At 34.8% G+C, this 24,383-nt stretch overlaps 1 protein-coding gene across 11 annotated transcripts in view; it reads left to right on the top strand.

The window, feature by feature from the left end:
- The window catches only part of LOC138333346 (fibroblast growth factor receptor-like 1), a 203,464-nt gene that overhangs the window by 135,065 nt on the left and 44,016 nt on the right, over nt 1–24,383 (top strand). For 9 of the 11 annotated variants that reach the window (XM_069281666.1, XM_069281675.1, XM_069281665.1 and 6 more), the window contains 2 exons: nt 3,982–4,572; nt 6,016–6,048. In XM_069281666.1, the coding sequence (XP_069137767.1) occupies nt 4,497–4,572; nt 6,016–6,048 (109 nt within the window). In that variant the 5' untranslated portion in view covers nt 3,982–4,496. Of the gene's footprint in view, nt 1–3,815; nt 4,573–6,015; nt 6,049–24,383 lie in introns of those variants that run through there. The other 2 variants (XM_069281668.1, XM_069281673.1) reach the window with 2 other exon arrangements.

The following is a 24,383-nucleotide window of genomic DNA, read 5'->3' as shown; positions in this document are numbered from 1 at the left end:
ATCATTTCTGTTTTGAAAAATGACCTTGATTTCAATTTTAAGTCTTTTCTACTTCATGCTGATTTTCTACGAACTGTGAATACAATTTGCTATTCGAATTTGATATATCTTATTCACTATTCAACAATTTAAAGTGTTTTTTTTATCGTCCATTGGACCTACAAATGTAGGGTAAATGCTTAACCTTTTTGACCACGACGTTTACTTATAACAGTCCCACTGGTTAGTCATTACTAGATAGTTATAGCGTGATTTTAATTAGATTTATTTTGCGATGATCCTTTTCAGTATTCTGTATTTGTATGTTAGAGAATTATCTGCCCCTGCGTATAGGTGCTTATTGTAACTAATCTTTTCTTATGAGTGCAACGTCACAGTTTTCAGAGAAAACGACGTATTTTTTGCTCACAAAGTAATGACGTCATAACCGATACCTTTACCCAAGGGAAATGCATCTGTAATATTCAAAGACGGAATTTACAATTGTAATACCGTTTATTTAGAATATGTGATCTTTAAAATCAAGGTAATATACGATGAAAATTAAGTACTATATACTGCTCATGTACTTAACAACTTTTTCCACATCTTGTGGTATTTCTGCACCTGTTCCAGCATTTGATTCATCTTCATTCGTCGACTTGTATTATATTACGTCACAACTCTGCCTGTTGTTATATTATATCCAACATAAAATTCGATACAAACACATGTTGATTCCTTCAATTCATCAAGTATTATTTCTGTTTGACATCAATGTATTATTTCTGTTTGACATCAATGTGATAAAACACACATACAAGCCATATCTCCTTTTACATTCATCTGGTTACATTGAGTTTAAGCATTAAATATTGCTAGTTTTATACCGACCTGAAACAAATACTATACCTATTAAATTCGTCTACTGCAATATCGGGGATTGGCCGGAAACGCCGTTGGAAACTTTAATAATGTACGTCAAAACGACTTCGTCTGGACACTATGTCGACAAATTTATTGACTGAGATCATTTTGTTTTTCAAAACTGTATTAGCCTTTGTTACACATACATACTTGGTGAAAATTCGTCTGCCTGGTACTGCCCTTATATAATGACATGCCACCATAGAGCTGCCATCGTTATTGTCCACAGAGGTCCCATGGTGAGATTTTGTGATGAAGATTTCTTCAGGTATACATATTGCTGCTATTTCTCGTTTGGTTGTCTGGGAGGTTCATAGAGTTATATGAGTAGTGGTATAATCACAATGGCAATGCAAAGGACGCCTTCATTTTGTTTTAATAATAGCCATCCACGCAAATGACACCCTTATGTCCAAATACTGAAGCAAAGTGTAGGAGATTACTCAAATTACACTATTATACCGGTGAATTTCTGTCTACCAAAGTAAGTTTTTCTTCGTGCATGATATGACGTAATCAATAGGTTTGTATTCTTGATAAATTAGATTAAATTAGTTTAATTTCTTTTCCGATATTTTTTTTACGAATAAATATTATTTCGGCAGTTCGCTTGAACATGTTTCAATACTACCACGGTATATCCTCCCCTTGGTAATTCGACGCATGCATAATTGATAAGGTTGCTTAATTAAATGTATTTAGATTTTAACACGATTATCTCATCTTCCGTTGATTAGTTTTAAACTCGAAAGTCGAAACTCGCAATACATGAATATAATTAGCATTTTACTACATATTTAATAGCAGCTATATGATATATATATTTTACCATACAATTCGCTTTGAGTACCCATGTTCTCCATCAAAAGCATTCGAATGTTCTGTAATATTTACGGTAATTCAGAGCCACATGGAGAACATATGATATCCTGTCAAATCGTCGCGCCTCCCGACATTAGGGGACAACTAAATCCAGGTTATCATGATGGCCAACGCGATTATCCAATGATGCAATCAAGCCGTACTAATGCTTTCAAAGTTCTACCGTTTGATTGTGTGACACTGTATAGACAGTAGCCTTACTGTGTGTTGTGTTGTAATTCACTTAACCTCCCATGGGACCCTGGGACGAGACAGTCGTGCGCAAATTCAGATTGGGCCCGATTTTCCAGTCCCATGCACACTATGTTCGGGATGATGAACACCACATTAGATCCGCCGTGATCTGAATGGCGACAACAAACAAAAAATAACACTATCGTTTTGTGAATTGAAGTCATCAAAATCATGTTTAACACGTTCTCGAATTAACGGCGTTTAAAAGATCTGTAGGGTCAAACTTCTTCCGGCCAGTCCACTCCTTAAATATAAACACAACTCACTACACTGGGGCGTGTCATCGTATAAAAAATACTGTTACATATTTATAATCTTCTTCATAACAATTTACATAGCCATAACCTTATCTATTGAGATTTACATAACCAAGTTTTAAAGTAATGAATATCATTTATGTTTTAATTGAATGTGAAAGTTTGACTAACTTAATTCAGGACTTACTAGATATGATAGATACGATACTCAAGCTGTGAATGCTAACACATTATCTCCCGACATGCTTAAATTCTTCCAAACCGACTCCTGTTCACACGTTACCACGTTAAGCCGTTAAACATATGTGAGTGATGTTTGATATAGCGTCTTATACTAATACAGCTTTGTCACTTGGCCTGGTGTTCCGTTGACAGATAGAAGTGGTTAAAGGGGCTTACACAGATAGGGTAGATAGATATCTAAACTAAGCTGACCTTCCCTATCCCTAAGATGTTTTTATTTACTCAGTCTATCTAATACCGTCATCTATATCCCGGCGATACTCTGTAATGTGTAACACTTTAATTACGTTATTATATCTGGCTATAAGCGAGAATACCACGTCAAGTTTATAGTTTAATACCGACAGTATAGCTATTATTATCGGAGGTGTATCTTTTGCGATTTTGATTTTATAGGAGGAAATTAAATTTTAGCACTTTGGCTATTAATCAGTGAAACTTTCGCAGATCAAATGTTCATAGCAATGACTTTGGGAATCGCGAAAATGTCTTCACCGCAGTCGTATCTTAGTTTGGTTTTTCATTTGTAGATATTATTTCAGTTTAGTAAATTATTTCTGTTATATGTCATCAAACAATTTATGTCATCATTTCAGTATTCATTTCAGCTAATGTTATAGTTGACTATACTGCATAATTGTATACATTTTCGTTTCAACTAATTGATGATAGATTATTTTCAATTTCACTTTTTTCATTTTTTTATTATTTTAATTTCTTTCTGTGAAATTAAAGCAAACTGTAACAAACACTTAATGACAAGGATGACTAATGTTTCTATTTAATCGAATGATTCATCAATGAAGCCTAATGCCTCTATTACAATCCGTACCCGCCACTCCCGGCTCGAGTTCTGGGTCATTAATTAGCATATTAATTATAGTAGGTTTGTATTTGTCTCCAAATATTTAATAGGTATACGGAAATTAACTTTTGTTTCCTCATAAATAAAAAAGATATCTTCGTATTCCGATCTATATGCGGCCCCTGGGACCAATAAACTTATTTATTACGCTTATACATATATGCATGTGGTTTGTCCACGCTGGAACCTAACAGTGGATTCAGAAACTGGCAAGGAATAACGGACAGTAATTGTCCGTCTACTGATTGTTCACGGTCGTCCCCCTACAATTGAAACATTTAATAAATATCATGTTTACCGCACATTATTCATTGGGCGATATCTACCTGCTATCCTGTTGACATCAGTCAAGCTGTCAAAGCTGGTAAGGCTACTGTGGCATTCATTCATACTTAGTGGTGCGTACTGTGCTCCACTCACATACTTTAATATCGTATAGGGTCGGTATTTTACGAAGCAAACCGGTATGCAGTTATAGCTTTTACGATTCGCTCTTACGTAGAGTAGGGCATAATTTTCTTTCTCTATTAGATTTTGCAGTTAAAATTGAATCCCAGTGGGTTTACTAGCAACTTTTCCCCTTTTTATTTCCAGTGTGTTTTGTGTCCTACACCGATGAGAAAGTTCTACCATCAAGCCACGCTTGTCTCAGTCATACACAGCGAGTCGCCTCGACAACACGGATGCTGAAATGGTCTAACAGTAACCTGATTAACACGTGGAATTTACTAAAGGAAAGAAATTATGTATATCCATGTGTTTGGGAAGAGATAAGTACCTGTCGTGCTATTTTATTTGTGATCTCGCTCATCCTACAGCTGTATCATTTACTACTGAGAGAAACGGAGTTGTATTTATAAGTGTATAGCTATACTGTGTGTGGTGTCTCTGCGTTCTGCAGTGAGACCGAGTGTTGAGAACCAGCATCATTGGATCAATATATAAGGAAATAATATTTTCTTTGCCAAAGCTAAGGTGAGCCTGATGGAAAACGCTTTTATAAGGATTACAGTGGCGACAATTCTTAATACCTATTATTCAATAAACAACTGTAGCTAAATGTGCTCATATGGAGAACGCTTTCAAAGCTTTCGATGGTTTCATAAATCATGGAGTTACAAAGACTCTTCTATAGATATTATGTTGTGTTCTTCTGGATTATCCTCGACTGCTCCATCACATTTGGTAAGTTGATATATATACATACTTTTGCCTCTAGTCACATATGGTATTGCGCAACATTTACTTTTTTCTCAAAGATCAAGTTAGCAAAGCATCTGATACAGGAACCGTTTGATATCAACAAAAATACAACTTCAGTTCTTGAGAAAGTTATGTGTAGCGAACCGCATGCCAAATATATTTTTTTCGATTATTGATAACGCGATTTAGCAGAATAAGCAGAATATATATTACTTAATCTAAACTACGACATTGATTCAAGATTAAATATTGTAACATTTGTAAATAAAATGATCAAATTAAAGATATTCTCTAGAATTTAGAATTTAGAAAGAAGCAATAATTTCGTACTAATTTGAAACAGACGTTAGCGACATAACTTTGTAACAAGTAAAAATGAAATATCAACCAAGAGGCTAACAGGATTACATTTAAAATATTTTCGGTCCATTGGTACACAATTGCTAATTCCAATTTCTTAAGCTGAAAAGAAAGAATAATGTTGATCCCGTTAACCAAACAAAAGACCACAATTTCAATGTCAATACGTAGGATTTGAGTCAATATTTTACTCTAGATAAGCGAATTACCGACGTTAAAGTGATCAGATTGGGATACAATGGCGAGAATAATTATAATATAGCTTTAACTTATACACACGTCATTCAAATGATTAGTTCTGCTTTTACCTCACACAATCGTATCTACACAATTGTACTGGATCACACTGTGAATGGAAATGTTTTATATTGTGTCGGCACTGAGGTCCACCAGGTTAACAAAAAATCACAAAAGTACTTTATTTTGGTGTTTATTCAACCGTGGAATATCTTCGAGTAAAAGAAGTGTGTTTGTTTTATCAATAAACAGTGTACGTTTGCGTAAGGTTTTCTGTAATAGTTAGCATTAATTGTAGCCTCAAGCATCAATTGATATTATCATTTATGCGCTCTTTATTAGAATCGTTGCCAAACATATAAAAAGATTAACGATTATAGCATTATGAGCTAGTATCAATAACCTTTAACATCTTAGTATTCGCGTGCCAACATTCATATATACAAACGGGTTATTCAGTACGAGTGCTGAATTACTGTAAATTAATAAGGAACGCACTCGTTAATATCAGAAGAGGGGGGTCATGGTTATGTAAAACGTTTACCCAATTTTCACTGAAACAGCAATATTTTTAACCAATTTTATAAATCAATTATTATGCAATTTAATAGAATAAAAGCATAAGAAACATGCTTTAAACCAAGTGTCACTGAAACGTGCAGTTCTCTCTCACTGATAATAGAATCTACAGTTTTTAAATTAGTTACAATTAAATATATACATATTGCAGTTAAACATTACTACTGATATTAATCAGTTTTATACCTGTAGGTTAGTGATAGTGAATTGAAGAAGTAATGCATGCACTATTATTTCTTCTTAATTCAGGTGTAAGCAGGAAAAAGGCGTCGTTCAAAAAAGGTAAAATGCATGACATGTTACAATGTTGCTCTAAAATGTAGACACACAGCGATGTTTTCTATACTACCAAATATAACCACGGGCTTGCCTAAACTCCCTGCGCTTCCTTGTCCAAATTGTATTATCCCCTGTTCGACATGCATGGCGTAACCCCTAACAGTAGCTTTATTATATAACAACATCCGGTTAATTTGCTATATTTTAGAAGTAAATTTATCTTGTTTCCTTTGTTTAATTTACCATGTGAATGGGACGCCAGTTCTCCTAACACATGTCTTTGATATTCGTCTCTGTCAGAAGAAACGAAATGTGATTAATCATGGAAAACGAACAGATAAAAACACGTCGTGTGAATTCAACTTGTATTTTAAATAGTTTATCGGTGGTAATCTTAGACTCGCCTTGTATTAGATGGTGTATGTATCAATACAGTCGATTTTCGCAGCACTCATGATACCACATGCTGTGGCTTCATTAGACAGTCGACAATGCAATCGATAGCTCCCCCATCATTTTTCCTTTACCCGCCCCAACACAATACACCATATCAGCAATCATATTCAAAATAAACTCATGATAAAGTTTCGATCTCTAATCTGCACTATCATTACAGTCATCCATGTTTAAATCCTGGTTGATTTCAGGAGATATTGGTAATAATATATTAGGCGTTCTTGTTGTTTTCGACTGCCTATACAATGGATGCTGTTTTGTCTGTAGAACCAGCCTCACTGCTAACGGCGGATAATTGATACATAGAAGACACAGTGTGATATCAAAAATACTGTTCTGTCATTGTTTCGGATACATGATATGGCAGAAATACCATATCCGACCTATTTCCTTAATAATTATAATCACTAAACGCGAAATTAACGTTATCAGAAAGGTCAACGACATCATTCTCTTCTGAAAACATGGGAAACATTTCTAGAATACATGTATCTGCAATAAATCTACCTAAGATGTGTCAGATTAGAAATGGAGCTTTTTACGTGTCTTTTCCGTATGCTTTTAGCTGTAAAAATGCATTAGTCGGTCGCGTTTCCTCGTCGTTGTACCAGCTTACGCAATGTATGTAGCAACATTATAAGGATATGTGTTTACGGATATGTAAACGTGATAGTAGAAGACTTTTTAAATCTTATAAGGAAATGCGATACAAAGATTGATTCATTTGTGAGAAAGTCGACTTAAAATCAAGGCACTGCTTAAAGATGCTCCACCGCCAAAGGATCATAAATGATATTCATCATTTGAACAATAATTGGTGTTTATTTGTATATATATATATATATATGTCTAATTAACACTAAAAATAATATAAAGTTATTTATTTCGCCTTTGGTGCATGCGCAATCAGTACTTCATTCCATATATGATATAGTGCCATGGATTTATTTCGGGATGCAATTAATTATTTTTCATATTTTTAACTTGAAGTAAAATTAAAAGCTCAAACTTTTCAGTGGTGGTAACGGTGTAAAGTAATTAACTTTTGTATCTTATGAAAAATACTTAATCGTCTGCTCCTGTTTTTGATAGCGAAAAAAAAACCATTTGTCAGCGGTGGAGCATCTTTAATTGTTAATTATTTGCTAATGTTATTTGTTAACAATATTTCAGATACTAACCATTACCAATTTTTGAAAAATAAATTTTGTTCACAGAAAAGACGCAATTTTACCCAACACTTACTTGTACAGTAGCACAGTCACAGGTTAAGTATGCATAAAATAGATAAATCGTGGCTAACTTTTCTAAAGCGGAAACTCATCATGAAGTTAATGGAATGTTTCGTATTGATATATCATTCCTGTTTGGTGATAATCTCCACGGAAGTTCCTCCCACGGGTAGACGTGTCACTGGGATAATTTAAATTCTTTGAAAATATAATTATATATGGCTAAGTATCCGAAAATTTGGAGTAGAGACAGTTTATAGTATACAAATTAAAATTATATACATATAGTACAATGCTACGACTTATAACCAACTTTTTGAAATGCTTGCACGTAAGCATGAATGATATAATACAGAAAAAAAAAATAACGGTTCCCAATGATATATTGAATATTTAGACTTTAAAATGCATCTTAGAAAGAAACATTTCTTTAGACGGTGTACTTTAAAGCCACTCATGCGAGACGGTACGAGATGGAGTGTGTATATGTGTCCGTGAAACATCAGACAATATGTTACCACTGTTTGGTATGTTAGAAAGGCCTTATCTACAGTTATATGGATTTATGACAGATTTGAAACATACAGAAATCGACTAATGTGTACGTGTAATGTAAATCGGCGTTAACGAGGGTTTGAAGTATGGCAATCGTAGTATAACATCAGTGTTAAATGTTGACGGTGAACTTGTTGACAGGAGATCTAGATATTTATATTTTACATAATATGTACAAATCTCTGTTAGGATAATAAATGATCGATTTACGAAAGAAATAATTTATAGATAAATAATACATGTCCAGAATATAAATTTAACGTTAGTGGAGTAGCATGCAGAATTCAGATTTGTTTTAGACCAAGTCAGATTTGAATTGTATATCTTATAGTTTATGACAGAATGTCGCTCATCATCATGATTTATTCCACTACATTGCGATAATATAAGGACAATAATTATGATGAATTACCAACAGACACAAAATCTAGTCTATAAGTTAAAATTTTATGGCAAAAAAATAGAGGTTTCATGGTATTTTTCTCGTGCACTCGTAAACATCTTATATTTATTACTCTTCAGAGAGAAAATGAAGAATTATTGATTTCTAAGCTTTTATTAATAAAACTTTTTTAAAAACATTCAAAATTGTGACAGTTTGCTCCATCATTCTACCGCATCCTGTCAATACTCAGAAAGTAATCGCTAAGATAGATCATTTGATTTTTAGGAGAAATATAGTGGTGTATGTTTACATTACAAAAACCTATTTTCGATTACTGAACAGAATTCCACAAAACGTTGCTGGTTGGTTGTACAGAGGTTCATTAATCAAATTCCCGAATAGCAGACAGTGTCACTTGATTTTCTCCACACAAGTAAAACAAAAAACATCCTAAAATGACATTGGTGATTGAACGATTATTTTTTTCTGCCGGTAAATGATTGATTTCCCCAACAAGACATCTTCATTAGATAGCCGGGCTAAGAGGTGGATAGGTCTATAAATAGAATTGGACAGAGAAACACGTGGATTTGTCAAGGTTGTGTTATTTAACAGCGATAGAGTATTTAGCAATAATTGTTATTACTAGCTAGATGTCAGTTTTGTTATTAATAGAGAAGAAATTGAGTGAAAACCATTTAAATCATTTTTTTCGTGTTTTTTCAACTAAGTAAATTAACTCCAATCTCAGTTTCGCCTTTGCAATCAGATCATGACGTTTATGGATTTAAGTGTGCTGGACCACGACAACATTCGAGTTATCCCCTATTGTTCAAGTTATAGAGGTAATGTGCATACGAAGTCAAACGTTTAGACGTGACCAAAAATTGCTCTTGAAGAGCATACATGTGGCTTGTACTAAGCAAAAGATCAGATTTATGGTTCAGAATCTCCAAAAGTATATATCTATAAGATAACACTTGAAATAAAATAGAGCCTCTTTTTCACAAGGAGACAAACACTTATATACCGCAGTCTTGTACATACTTAACATATGTTTACAAAGCTAATTCTGAAAATAAAACCCGGATACCTCAGCTTTGAATATTAAAAACAAATATTTCGCTAGGCCACAAAGCATCAAATCTATTTGTGTTCTTATGTTATACACTCATGAAATGTGGCAGTTTATGATACAAAAAATATAAAAGTTGCATATATGCATCCATAATTCATACACCGTACATAGATAATGTACATTGTTTCTGTACATAATGTTGTGTTCAGTATATCTATAAAACTAACGGTTAAAACTCACGATCATTTCCACAGAATGTGTCTGCGCGCCTTAATAGACCATTGTCCTCTACCTTAAACTAATGTCAGTGATATTTAACGACCGTTGATAGTCCAAAAAAACGAAAGGTCAAAATAGAAATGCACTCTCATACAAAATTGTTTATTTGAATAGAATATTATTTCTATTGTACACGGGGATCCCGTAGGTTAGATGTGATAAAACAATGTCGCTGGTATCACTATGCTGTTATTGACGCAAATGATAACCTTTCATAACAAAATTGGGGAAAATTAGAAATAAATCATTTAAACTTTTGTATGTAAAGTGATAATAACCACATGTAGCATCATTCCGTCCTAAATTCCATCTTTGTATATTACAAAGTTAGCTCCCTTGTATGTAGGAAAAAAAGTGTAATGTAATTATTTTGTGAGCGGAATTCACATCTTTATCTCTGAAACGTATGACGTAATGCTCGCAAACATATGACGTCGCAATCAATACTTACCCGTAAGTCAGATAATTTGTTATATACAAATACAGAATAAGAAAATGTACAAATTTCTTTGACAAAAATTTCAGAATAAACAAAAGATACATGACATCGCATTTTTCCTTTGATCAAAATCATACTTATTCTATATATGTCATAATGTAGATTGTGACCACTCCGTAACCAGTCTGTGTAATTCGTTTTTTATCTTGTCATTAGATTTTAACAAAAATTAGATAGTTACGTACAGTTTTACATATAGATCTAGTGACGAAATGTAAAATTTGACAAAAATCGCTTAGGTAAGGATATTAGATATATCTAAAACCTTTAGTTGTCCAAAAAAAATCATATATGTTTATGAATGTCTGTCTCGTAAGAATACGGATAATAAAGTCGGTCATTGAGAAATTTTGAGCACAACAGTGTAAATGTATACATATCGCCTTAATACCCTAGAGGACATAGATGTACCAGGTATTGAACCCTTTTCCCAGACAATATAATCCTAATAGCCTTACTGTGTGAATGTTGGGGATATTGTTTGATATCAATACAATGTTAATCTGCATGTACATTGTGTGGTATTGTAAACACGCATTGTACTTATTTAAAACATTTTGAAGAAAAATATAAATTGTATATAAACCCCGATTTCTCGAAACACTGACATAAGTCATAAATTTTCATATAAGTTACATAAGTAGAAAACTTAAGTTTTGACTTAAGTCTGCGCATTAAGCATTTGTTTAATTGATGAACAATATAGCCGATTCTGTTAAATGATCTGCCTTAGATATCGAATACGTGACAATTTTAGCGTATTTTCATATAGTAGTACATAAGAAATGCAAGCAATATGTTTTTGCGGGTAACTCAAACAATTAATTGAAGAAAGTGGTTAAATGAAATTCAATGCAGTATTATTGCCTAATATGATATAGAATATAACCCGCTTAACATATGACGTACATGTGTATGTTACTGCTTGATATTTCATACCTCATTTATTCATTCATTCATTTATTCAAAGGTTTCATTTAAATACCTTTACATCAACCTTCCTTCTTTAGGACCCAGTGGCTGCCTCCCCTATCGCCATATTTTACATTTGATCGTTGCGCGCGCACTTTGAGATTGTAATTGTATCTAATTTTCCTTATTAAACCTTTGCTCGTTTAATAGTTTACCTTGTTATCAATTTATCAAATCTCAATCATTAACAGAGAAGGAAGCTCTGACCCTGACAAAAAATCTGGTGTGGTATATTTGTTGATATTTACTAAATATGTTTTTATGAAGTAACCTACACACACAAAACTGTGCTATAATAACAAGAATTGTTCGCAAAGTTTTATTTATTACCTTTGGAAATAACTTTTTTTTCTATATTTATTTTGCTGTTACCAATATAACGGTTCGCTGAAGAACTTGGCAGACACAATTATGATAGATTCTTGCTAGCTATAAATACCTGCCAATATCAACATACAGTTATATAAACGATTTTTCAGATACCTATCAAAATATATATATCTGCATCAAATTATCTGTTGAAATATTATCGTTATGATATGGAACATGTATTTCTTAAAAGAAACAAGATTGAGTAAGAAATGGTTTTGCCAGATATACACAAAATACGCATTAATGTGTGATCACCACATCTCCTTTATTACAGTCAACCACCACATGAAAAGAGGGTGTAGTACAAAATATCATTAGCACTTTCGAATTCCATGCGGGCCTGGCCCCAATTTCTCGAAACCAAAGTGTAGTCTTAAGTCAAAATTTCAGGTTTTTACATATGAAACTTACATGAATTTGAAATTATCAGTTTTTATTTAAGTTTGTTTCGAGAAATCGGGGTCAAGCACTGACTGTAGATCTCTGGTTTCTGTTTGGTTACTGAAGGGTTATTATATGTATGGTTTATAACATAAAGCATCATCTATTCAGACACTATACAGACCTAATTAATATCAACAGTATATTAGAATTTTCTCACCACATGTGGTACCCATGTTGTCTGCAAGACGATATAAACGTCAGCAACTACATGACAAAGGAGTGTATACATTGCTACCATAACACACGTAGGGATTTGAAAGTCAGACATTAGGTGGAAACGTCTTTCCAACTTACTGCTTTTAAGCAAGAGAGAGAAGTTTCTCTTGGACTGTTATTTACATCCACTCCCTCAATAGTTTAGACTGCTATATACATCCACTCCCTCAATAATTTGAAATTATGCGATTTTCATTATGCACTAAATGTCAAATATATCAGGAAATTAACACACCCTAATTATGTAAAGTGACAGCAGAACATTTGTATTGTTTATTTTTTATAGTTTTTAATATCAACCATCAAGGTGACTTTAGTTTAAAACCATAGGCTGCCAGACAAAGATATTCAGAGGAAAGTGGCGAGGGCCAATGCGGGCAACTAAAAAAGTATCAGGATTGATATTAAAAGGATAATAATGAGATCGTGATTTACGCAAAAGAGTTGTAACACAGAATTATATTGCTTAATCAAATCGACATTAAAATGTTTTGAAAGTGTAGACGCATATTATATAGAATCAGTGGAGATGAACGCCAATAAAAATCTAGATTGTTTTTATATATATTGGTATGCGTGTGTGGAAATCTGAATGGAAATCTTAATATACGGCAGCTCTTTTCTGGCATTCTCAATGATCTAAATGTATTTTTTCTTGCTCGACGTGCATTATATTTGAATTCATTTTCATAGCTGTCCCTTATCATTATACATGTACCTATGCCTTATTAGATTATTGTACTAAATGGCTAAAGTGCATATACTTGAATTATATCCAACAAAATCATGCTCAATTTAATATGAACAAAACAATATATTAAACAACAAAAAATAAGGAACGTCAAAGCCATGGAAACTGACATTTTAAACCAATAGAATAGATATCTGCGTTGCATTGCAAAATGTACAAAATGCTGGATTATGAAAAGAAAACATGCCGACTTTAGGAGGAAATCTGTGTATAGGATGTCGTCCTAAAGGGCTGACTGCGCTAAAGGTCGCCTATCTGCTTGTGATATCGCGTATAGGTCGCCGAATAAGCTGTTACAGTTTAAATCAAGTAAAATATCTAAATACTTGTGACAGATATTATAGCTGGATAACTTTTCAAAGACACGTCATAGTGTACTTTTCATGTAAATTGAGTAGATGAATCAGATTCTGAAACTATTTATTTTGGCTGTCGGTCTGTACATCTGCATCGTTACTGGAGTATGGCGTATAGAGAATCACAGCGTCATTCCTCACCCAGGGACGTATATCTACAATAAACACAATAAATAGTAAAGTCTAATGTATTCAGTGTATCATTAAACGTTTTAGTGTCAATAAATATACCTTTATACGAGCCCCGTCATCCGTACATACCTTTGATTAAAGGATTAAATATTTGATTAAAGCGCGGATCAATGGGCTTCCATATACAAAATTCACATTCCTGATATTTATATATAATATACACCTTCCTCAGATGTATTGATACTAGTAGAACTGCTTACGTATACAACACCTGACTGTCCGGTATGTAATGCTAACAAAATGAAGTGTGTGTAGGTTGATACAATGTATCGAAATAACCTGTAATCACCGACCACGCAATGTTGACAAGCCATGTCAAATGGTTAGTGGTGTATCCAATGATGTTCAATAGATAGAGGTTTTAATGGTGCGCCATGTTATATTTAGGAAGAGATGCGTAACACAGGGTTCTACGAATTCCACATACAATAGCTTTGCCTTTTTCTAATAAACATGCATGACGAAGCACACACTATCAGTTTTTCCTTGGAGACCCAAAGGTCGGTGATACGGCAAAAACAATCATAATAGAACACATTTTATTCTATAGGCACTTGTCTAGTTTTATTTGACATGCCAAAACTCATCCAAACGTAAACTAAATAGATAAGTCACATCTGACAGGAGTCTAGATACTAGTTCCATATTGCTTGAATGAGAGAGCAGTGAGCGTTGGGTAGGTGTGGGGGGCCGGCCGAGAGAGGATGTTGTAATTGGGTTTCCATTGATATGTGTGCCCAAATAAACATATATAACAACTTATCTTAGCTAGTTATGATATTGATTTGCCACTGTAAGTTCGGCTGGAGTGAAACTGATGGAATTCTGCATGGCATTTTTTATTTCTAATTCTAGTCCAGTATGACATCGTCTATATATCACACAACCTCTACTTCATGGCAATGTCTGTAGTATATCTGCAGCTATTTATCTGTTTCATTAGACACTCATCGGTGGCCTTGATTAAATAGATGAATATTCTACAAAAATAAGCTACATGTATATTTAAACAAAAACGTATGTTGTATAATTTATTGATATATTCATATACTTCAATGAGTTTTCTTATATCTATTTTTATATATATTTATTTATAACGAATATATTACGGGAAAAAACCTCATTCGATTAATGCACATTCTGCTTTATCAAAACGTGAACCGATTATGTACTGAAAAAAACCGTTATGTTTATTCCCTTGCTTACAACGATGCATTTGACAACTTGTGAAAGTACCTCCATTTATACCTCACTTACGAAATAACACTTTAGAATGTATTTATGCTGGTTACATAATCGTTGATTGATGCGTCAGAAGACAGTTAGTCTATGTAATACACGCCTTAGGACGTATCCTGTAAACGATACCCCACACATTGGTCGTCTAAAGAGATACGTTACTCCGAAAGTTCCATTGATAATACAGACTGTGTCAGCTTCAATTAGTGAGTCAATGCGTCAATTAGGGAACCACACATTTGATCAGTATCATCTGATGGTCGGATACGTGTCATTTTATTGACGTTTGGCCCTTAATCGCATCAAGCACGTCCTTCGAATTCGATCGGTATGATCGCTGATCGTTTGGCGCGCCTTGGTAGACAAATTGAGGTTCGTTTTCCTTGTATATATATATTGGTAAGTCTGGCGGTGGGTCCGACATCCCCCTATTTGGCTTTCTGCCCCGAAATATGATATAAATTTCAGAATATATATCAGAGAGTGATCCAGCGTATCAGTTATGATGGAGCGGTCTTTGTCTGTAGACGTGTCTGGTCGGACCATCAGGACTAGGAACCAAGGGTGACAGCCCTTCCATGAATGTCATAAGGATTCCACATTTTATAGACCAACAACACATTACTAAAGACGTTTGTTCCGTATAATGTTTACTTTATATGGAGCCCGTATAGAAAAGGCAGCACTATCAGAATAAAACATTTGTAACGCTGTCTTTCTGTTGAAATACATATTTACCTAATAGCTACATTAAGCTCTATCATAGGTGCAGACTCAGTTTCTGTCTAATTGTGGGATAATTTGTGCCATCGCTTGTATGCATTTAAAGATCAATATCCGCTCAAGACTAACATAAATTAAGTTTTAAAATTAAGGACAAATCATACGTCAATATGTATGAAGTATACGTTAATATAATGTTGCCAAATATGGTTTTACATTAGCTTTTGCTACCATATAGCCATTTTGTGGGTTTTTTTAAATACATTTAGCTCTACTTTACAACATCTGGTGGGATATATTATTGATATGAGTTGTCTGTTATCTCGTCTCGGGAAACATTTTTGTAGTTGATCTGGCCTTACTCGTAATTATTCTATGGTCCCACCAGGACAATCAAGTTCTTTAACATCGAAAACATAAAAGCTATAGAAAAATAACATAAAATGTGCATCTGTGATATTTCCATGCCAAGAACTCTCGGGAAAGCACTTTGTAATGATACCATCATGTGTTGCTACAACAATTGAAAGGCGTACCAAAGGCTATACCAGACCTGCTGTCCGATCACATGGTCAATACCTGTACAATCTGTATGTAGTCTTACGCATTAACCTGTTCGTAAGATATTTAAATAAAGAAATATTTTAAAATTAATTTCTACGATAAAAGAAGATTTTTGTAACACATCTGATTAAAAAATAACACGTCAGGGTTTTGTGATGTCCAAACCTGTACGGTCTTGATGTCATACCAGTTACACTTTCTTTCTTAAATTTCTTCATATGAGATCTTTCAATTATCATTGTATCACATTCTTTATTTAGTTTCTCCTCTTAATTGAATTCCATTTATATATATATATGTTTCTACAATGTCTTGCATCCTATTTTACATCAACGTTCCTGTACTTGTGTTCTTAAATGACCTTAATATTAAAAGTACATGCGTGCTAGGACAATGCAAGTCAGCATGGTTTTAAAAACTAAAGATGGATATTAACCGTTTCTCAATTTACCCACGAGATCAAAAGTCACGTGAGCGCTTGAACTGCATATGAGGCATTGATGCCGAGCTCGACGGACGGTTTCAAGATGTACTTCTAAAGATAGTTTACTATATTTAACCAGCTTACAAATAACCAATAGTCCACAGCAGCACATTTTAAACAAAGTGGCACGGTATGTTCGCCACACTTCAAAGAAATTAAATCTAATTAAATTATTTCTCACTCTGCGGAAACAAAGGTCTTTATTTATTTAATATGTACCCGTCTCGCATTACTAGAGTAATTACTCTCCCATGCAATCAAATAATAGGCATGGCTCGTAAAGTAGGCTAGCACTACCAGGGGACTAATAGAGTCGAGACGGAATCGCATCTGTATATTTTCGTATAGAGATGTATCCATATGATTAAGACGAGACCATAGTGTAATAGTATCACTACCCTGTACGGTGAACTATATAGATCAGCGCAGATGTCGCATCGAAAGGAAGTGCAGGCTATATGATGCAGGTTATAGGGTATGGACGACCAAAGTAATTGTAATGTGCGGGTATAGGGTATGGACGACCAAAGTAATTGTAATGTGCCGGTATAGGGTATGGACGACCAAAGTAATCGTAATGTGCGGGTATAGGGTATGGACGACCAAAGTAGTCTTAATGTGCGGGTATAGGGTATGGACGACCAAAGTGATCTTAATGTGTGGGTATAGGGTATGGACGACCAAAGTGATCGTAATGTGTGGGTATAGGGTATGGACAACCAAAGTGATCGTAATGTGTGGGTATAGGGTATGGACGACCAAAGTAATTGTAATGTGCAGGTATAGGGTATGGACGACCAAAGTAATTGTAATGTGCGGGTATAGGGTATGGACGACCAAAGTAATCGTAATGTGCGGGTATAGGGTATGGACGACCAAAGTAGTCTTAATGTGCGGGTATAGGGTATGGACGACCAAAGTAGTCTTAATGTGCGGGTATAGGGTATGGACGACCAAAGTGATAGTAATGTGTGGGTATAGGGTATGGACGACCAAAGTAATTGTAATATGCGGGTATAGGGTATGGACGACCAAAGTAATTGTAATGTGCGGGTTTAGGGTATGGACGACCAAAGTAGTCTTAATGTGCGGGTATAGGGTATGGACGATCAAAGTGATAGTAATGTGTGGTAATAGGGTATGGACGACCAAAGTGATCGTAATGTGTGGGTATTGGGTATGGACGACCAAAGTGATCGTAATGTGTGGGTATAGGGTATGGACGACCAAAGTATTAGCGGGTATAGGGTATGGACGACCAAAGTAAATGTAATGTGTGGGTATAGGGTATGGACGACCAAAGTAATTGTAATATGCGGGTATAGGGTATGGACGACAAAGTAATTGTAATGTGCGGGTTTAGGATATGGACGACCAAAGTAGTCTTAATGTGCGGGTATAGGGTATGGACGACCAAAGTGATCGTAATGTGTGGGTATAGGGTATGGACGACCAAAGTGATCGTAATGTGTGGATATAGGGTATGGACGACTAAAGTGGTCGTAATGTGTGGGTATAGGGTATGGACGACCAAAGTATTAGCGGATATAGGGTATGGACGACCAAAGTAAATATAATGTGCGGGTATAGGGTATGGACGACCAAAGTAAATGTAATGTGCGGGTATAGGGTATGGACGACCAAAGTAATTGTAATGTGCGGGTATAGGGTATGGACGACCAAAGTAGTCTTAATGTGCGGGTATAGGGTATGGACGACCAAAGTGATAGTAATGTGTGGGTATAGGGTATGGACGACCAAAGTAATTGTAATGTGCGGGTACAGGGTATGGACGACCAAAGTAATTGTAATGTGCGGGTATAGGGTATGGACGACCAAAGTAAATGTAATGTGCGGGTATAGGGTATGGACGACCAAAGTAATTGTAATGTGCGGGTATAGGGTATGGACGACCAAAGTAGTCTTAATGTGCGGGTATAGGGTATGGACGACCAAAGTGATAGTAATGTGTGGGTATAGGGTATGGACGACCAAAGTAATTGTAATATGCGGGTATAGGGTATGGACGACCAAAGTAATTGTAATGTGCGGGTTTAGGGTATGGACGACCAAAGTAGTCTTAATGTGCGGGTATAGCGTATGGACGACCAAAGTGATAGTAATGTGTGGGTATAGGGTATGGACGACCAAAGTAATTGTAATGTGTGGGTATTGGGTATGGACGACCAAAGTGATCGTAATGTGTGGGTATAGGGTATGGACGACCAAAGTATTAGCGGGTATAGGGTATGGACGACCAAAGTAAATGTAATGTGTGGGTATAGGGTATGGACGACCAAAGTAATTGTAATATGCGGGTATAGGGTATGGACGACTAAAGTAATTGTAATGTGCGGGTTTAGGTATGGACGACCAAAGTAGTCTTAATGGCGGTATAGGTGACCACAAGTATTAATGTGGGGTATAGGGTATGGACGACCAAAGTGATAGTAATGTGTGGGTATAGGGTATGGACGACCAAAGTAATTGTAATGTGTGGGTATTGGGTATGGACGACCAAAGTGATCGTAATGTGTGGGTATAGGGTATGGACGACCAAAGTATTAGCGGATATAGGGTATGGACGACCAAAGTAAATATAATGTGCGGGTATAGGGTATGGACGACCAAAGTAATTGTAATGTGCGGGTATAGGGTATGGACGACCAAAGTAGTCTTAATGTGCGGGTATAGGGTATGGACGACCAAAGTGATAGTAATGTGTGGGTATAGGGTATGGACGACCAAAGTAATTGTAATATGCGGGTATAGGGTATGGACGACCAAAGTAATTGTAATGTGCGGGTTTAGGGTATGGACGACCAAAGTAGTCTTAATGTGCGGGTATAGGGTATGGACGACCAAAGTGATCGTAATGTGTGGGTATAGGGTATGGACGACCAAAGTGATCGTAATGTGTGGATATAGGGTATGGACGACTAAAGTGGTCGTAATGTGTGGGTATAGGGTATGGACGACCAAAGTATTAGCGGATATAGGGTATGGACGACTACAGTAGTAAGACTATTTCAGTTATTAATGTATGGCCAAATGTAGCGATGCTCATGAAGGTATTATAAAGGGAGAGAGAGAGCAAGGGTTTATGATTGATAGATATAATTGATGTGGGCTGTAACGTAGGGATCGTACGAGCATCTTCAAATTATAACGCACAAAACAACTTATTATCATATTATAATGACGATGTTAATCTTGAGAAATAAGTTAACGCTTTAGAACATTGGTCGATTTTTATATACATACATAATTTTAAAGTTGAGTCACAGTATATGGAATATATCTCAGAATGATTCGAGATGGACCAGAATGTTAAAACGAATACTTGGTCTTAACAAAACTATTAAGTGCAATGAGATCCAGATGGAAAATTAATAGGGAAGAAAACTAGTTTCGTAGTTGCTAGATATTATTGAAAATAACTTCTTGTGTTATTTTACAGTGAAGTCAATGTTCGGAAATCAGGTAATATTCCCGTGAGCATTGTTAGAGAGACAATGAGGGGAGATCGATTTTACCAACATTAATACTCCGATACCTAGCTTTGCTTTCCTAGCATCTAATGACATGTTGAATAAGATTCGACGTTTATTGTCCATGTACGTGTTTTGTAATTGAATAACTCCCTGTATCAATAATCTTCTGAGATTTCTATGAAGGTTATTCCATTATTGGGCAAAAGATCGTGACATATTTCTGATATTATCAATGGCATTTGTTCCGAAGGCAAAGCTCATTCCCGCCATCAATATCGTGTTCATCAACCTATAATGCCTATAACGATGCTACATGTCTGTGTCACTTACGTATTGTGACGGCCATTAATATTGATGACAATCTGAAATTCATAACAAAATATATTATCGATTATAGTATTAAGGCACCTGTTATCTGGGAAACAGTTCATTATGCCAAAGGTTTGTACAATAGCTGTATTACAATGAGATAAGAGGAATACGGGTATACTGAGTGTAATATTTTATTAATCACCAGATACCCGCGATAAACAAATTTGTTCACAGTGTTAACGTGTAATTGCCACGAGCTACCTAAACAATAACGAGATATCGCTGTTAGCTGATTGTCCGAAAAAATTCAACCCATGGTATAAAAGTGGTAATATTTTGAACTTGTTAATGTGATTTTCTTTTAATCATTTTAACAAAAGAATTCTGCCGCACCAATAAATTTTATGAGAATGACGTAGTTGAAATAGCAAACAAAAATATACCTAACGTTTCCTCAGTAGCCGTTGATATTTCTGTATTTGTGAAAATAATTCCTACACACTAACGAACATTAAAGTGGTTTCCTCAATGTCAGTGAATTCTATATGGATATTCCGACAATTTGATGTTTTATTTGATATTGTAAAACCTAAGAGAACTTTGTTTTATGTTTCTCGTGATAGTCATAGATTCAAAAAACAAAATAAGAATACAAGTTTATTGCAATGAAATTCATATATATATATGACGCCTTGCGTTTTGAAATAATTTCATAATTACAAAATAGTCGTAAAGAAACTGTTCGTAAAGTAATACATGTATGCATGTTACTATTCCTACCAAAACAATATAAACAATAAAAAATTATATATAGTTATTGATAAAAACGAAAAAGCTTTCCTACACAGATATGAATTGATAATATACACATAAAGGCGCCATTAGCTGAGGATATGGTGAAACATTGTTGAGAAGTAAGCGTGTGCATGCATCTTCTTAATTATCTGAGCTTCTCTGTAGTACAACTAGATACTTGTGAACAAGTACTGTGGGGACATATCACTTAAATATTAATTCAGTATCTGTAGCAGGGGGATAAAAAGGTTAGGACAAGCATGCTATACCATCCGGTAAAAAACGTGCATTACTTGGTACCCAGTTGTTACACCAGATGTACACTGCTGTGTAATGGTGTTGACGTCAGGATATTGCAATAGAACAACAGTACTTATACCACCACTGAGTAGAGATAACGATGTCGTCAACCATGACTTGGTATAGTTCATCAACGCCGATGTTGTTTGTGTTGATACAATTACCAATTACATAAAATAATACCCTAGTGTGTCATCATATGTTTTTGTAATATTTGTACCGGTATTCCATGTGGAAATAACCAAAGCTAATTACATATTTACCCTTCCGAAGAGGGGGATCAAACATATTCCCAACCACAAATACGAGTACGGCGGTTAATAGACAGAGAGCATCTATTTTATCGTAATTATTGCGTTTACGGTCCTAGAACATAGCTGACACGAGACTATTAACAAAACATGTATGTAATGTCATTTCATTTACGCAAACACTATGCATACTTGTCTAAAGGCATGTATAAAACGAGTGGCTAGTGTTAGTTATGTCCTCTACTGGCGATAGCATTAGGATGTATAATATAAGGATGGATCTCAATCAGTAAATGAAAATCTCATTTTAGTTCCGGAGGGTCCGTACCACGTGCTGATTATAGACAGAAATTATATGCAGTTATATAGAGGGCCTTTGGGAACAGCACAATTTATTGTCCCTAAAACACTAATTGGAGAGCCTAACGATAAATGTAAAAGACCTTACCGAAGTAGTTGTTTCTGAAGGATAATAAAGAGTTATATATAGTTAGTATCTAGTCAAATTTGATTGGCCGTTGTAATTACTACATTCCTATTTTATAATGCCAATTGTTTATTAACAAGTAGCAGATGTCACTTTAAAACATCAGATTACATCGTGCATATCTAATTTTAACCGGAAAAGCTACAGATAGAATAAATACGGACACGTTCTAAATGAAAATTTCGGTTTTCACAGAGACTATTAGGAATTATCTAAATGAGCAAAACATAACATTTAAGCATTGATTGCATTCAGTAGCAAATCATTGATGTATGATTGCCAAATAGACAGCGATTGAAGCGCGCTAGCATTTCACGTTGAATTTAACGCTGTCCAATATTTCACCAATATCTTAATAAACTATAATACGCAATTTAATGTCATCTTCATGGGAATTCAGATACAATTAAATCAATACGCTATACGGTTTGAATCCTACTTTTAGAATCATATTTATTCAATGTCAAATTTTCGTTTTCAGTTATAATATGGATTATGACGAGCACATGTTGATACAGGTTTTAGTTTGAATTATTTTATAACTAATCCCCCTTTTGTGCTTTTGCTAATATTATCTCTTATTTATTAGACTATATAATGCGTTGGTTAGGTTTCATAAGATAAATGGTGTTTAGGTTCATATTCTTCTATATTCTTGTTGTTGGAGACAAAATAACATTACAACGTTCACAGTCATACTGGAATAACACCACCTACCATACACAAGCATGTGTAATAAATAAGAGGTTAACATTGACGTGAAAGGAATCTGGCAAGACTCACCTTGCACTTTTCACCGTTCTGACATAGTGACAGGTTTCTGTGACGGTTAGTCCCCTACGACCCAACATCGGCAGCTGTAGTTGCGTAAGTCAAAGAAAAACAGGTCAACGCTCGTGCTTTTGTACGAGAAAGTTGGAAATATTCCACATTGCTCTATTTCTTCTTTTAGACCGTCTGTGTAGCTAATTAATCAATTTGTCACATTAGATTAGCCGCTACATTGTACAAAGTTTGTGTATATAGCTGTGAAATCTATCTTACCGATTTTTAGTAGAAATCCTGGTTCTAAATGTATATCGTTTGATAACAAAAAAAAAATATTATACAAAATTAATCACGACCTAAAAGGATACATAAGATATAACTTAAATTTGATGGAATTTTCTGTACAATTTATAAACACGAAACTTTATTATCTTAAAATATTTCGCATATCATTGTAAATATCAGTTTAGGTTTAATAACTATTTAGCCCTTTACTCTTCCGGCTTTATATACATATATTAATAATTTCAACCATTTTATCAGTATCGTGTACGTACGTTAAAATAAGGTCAACAACAACTATGATCTTTGTTTAATGAGGTATAAACTAGACTTCGGGGAACAAAAAGGATTTTCCTTACTAATCGGTCATAATTCATAAGCCGGCGGTATGATGATTCAGACTTTTGACTCTGTATTATAGCCGGGGGCGGACTAGCATGACCACCACTTGTTGTGTTGATCCATTAACCTTACCCAAACAGTCGGCATTTTTAGTGAATATTCTACTGATAAGGCATTAATCACCACCGTTAATATCTAACAGTTCACGAAATAACTTATACACCTACACCTGTACTTTGTCAACTAAAATCGGTTTTGATTTTTACAGCTGTGTAATGGTAGTACCAGCTGTCAATCCTAAACCTGTACTTAAGATTGGATACCAACTATCTGACTTGTCTAAACTTTTAACAGCTAAATTGTTAACAAGATACTATTTTCCTGGTAGATTCAGATGCTTATATAATATCACAACACATATCTATATACAAACTAGACGTTTGTTGGTGTTTTATCTGCTAATATATTGGACAGTAACTCTCCGACCATGCGACATCGTTTAATCAGCTG

Source organism: Argopecten irradians, chromosome 10 (assembly GCF_041381155.1).
Source record: "Argopecten irradians isolate NY chromosome 10, Ai_NY, whole genome shotgun sequence".
Lineage (NCBI taxonomy): Eukaryota > Metazoa > Mollusca > Bivalvia > Pectinida > Pectinidae > Argopecten > Argopecten irradians.
This window is presented reverse-complemented; position numbering and strand designations above follow the sequence as displayed.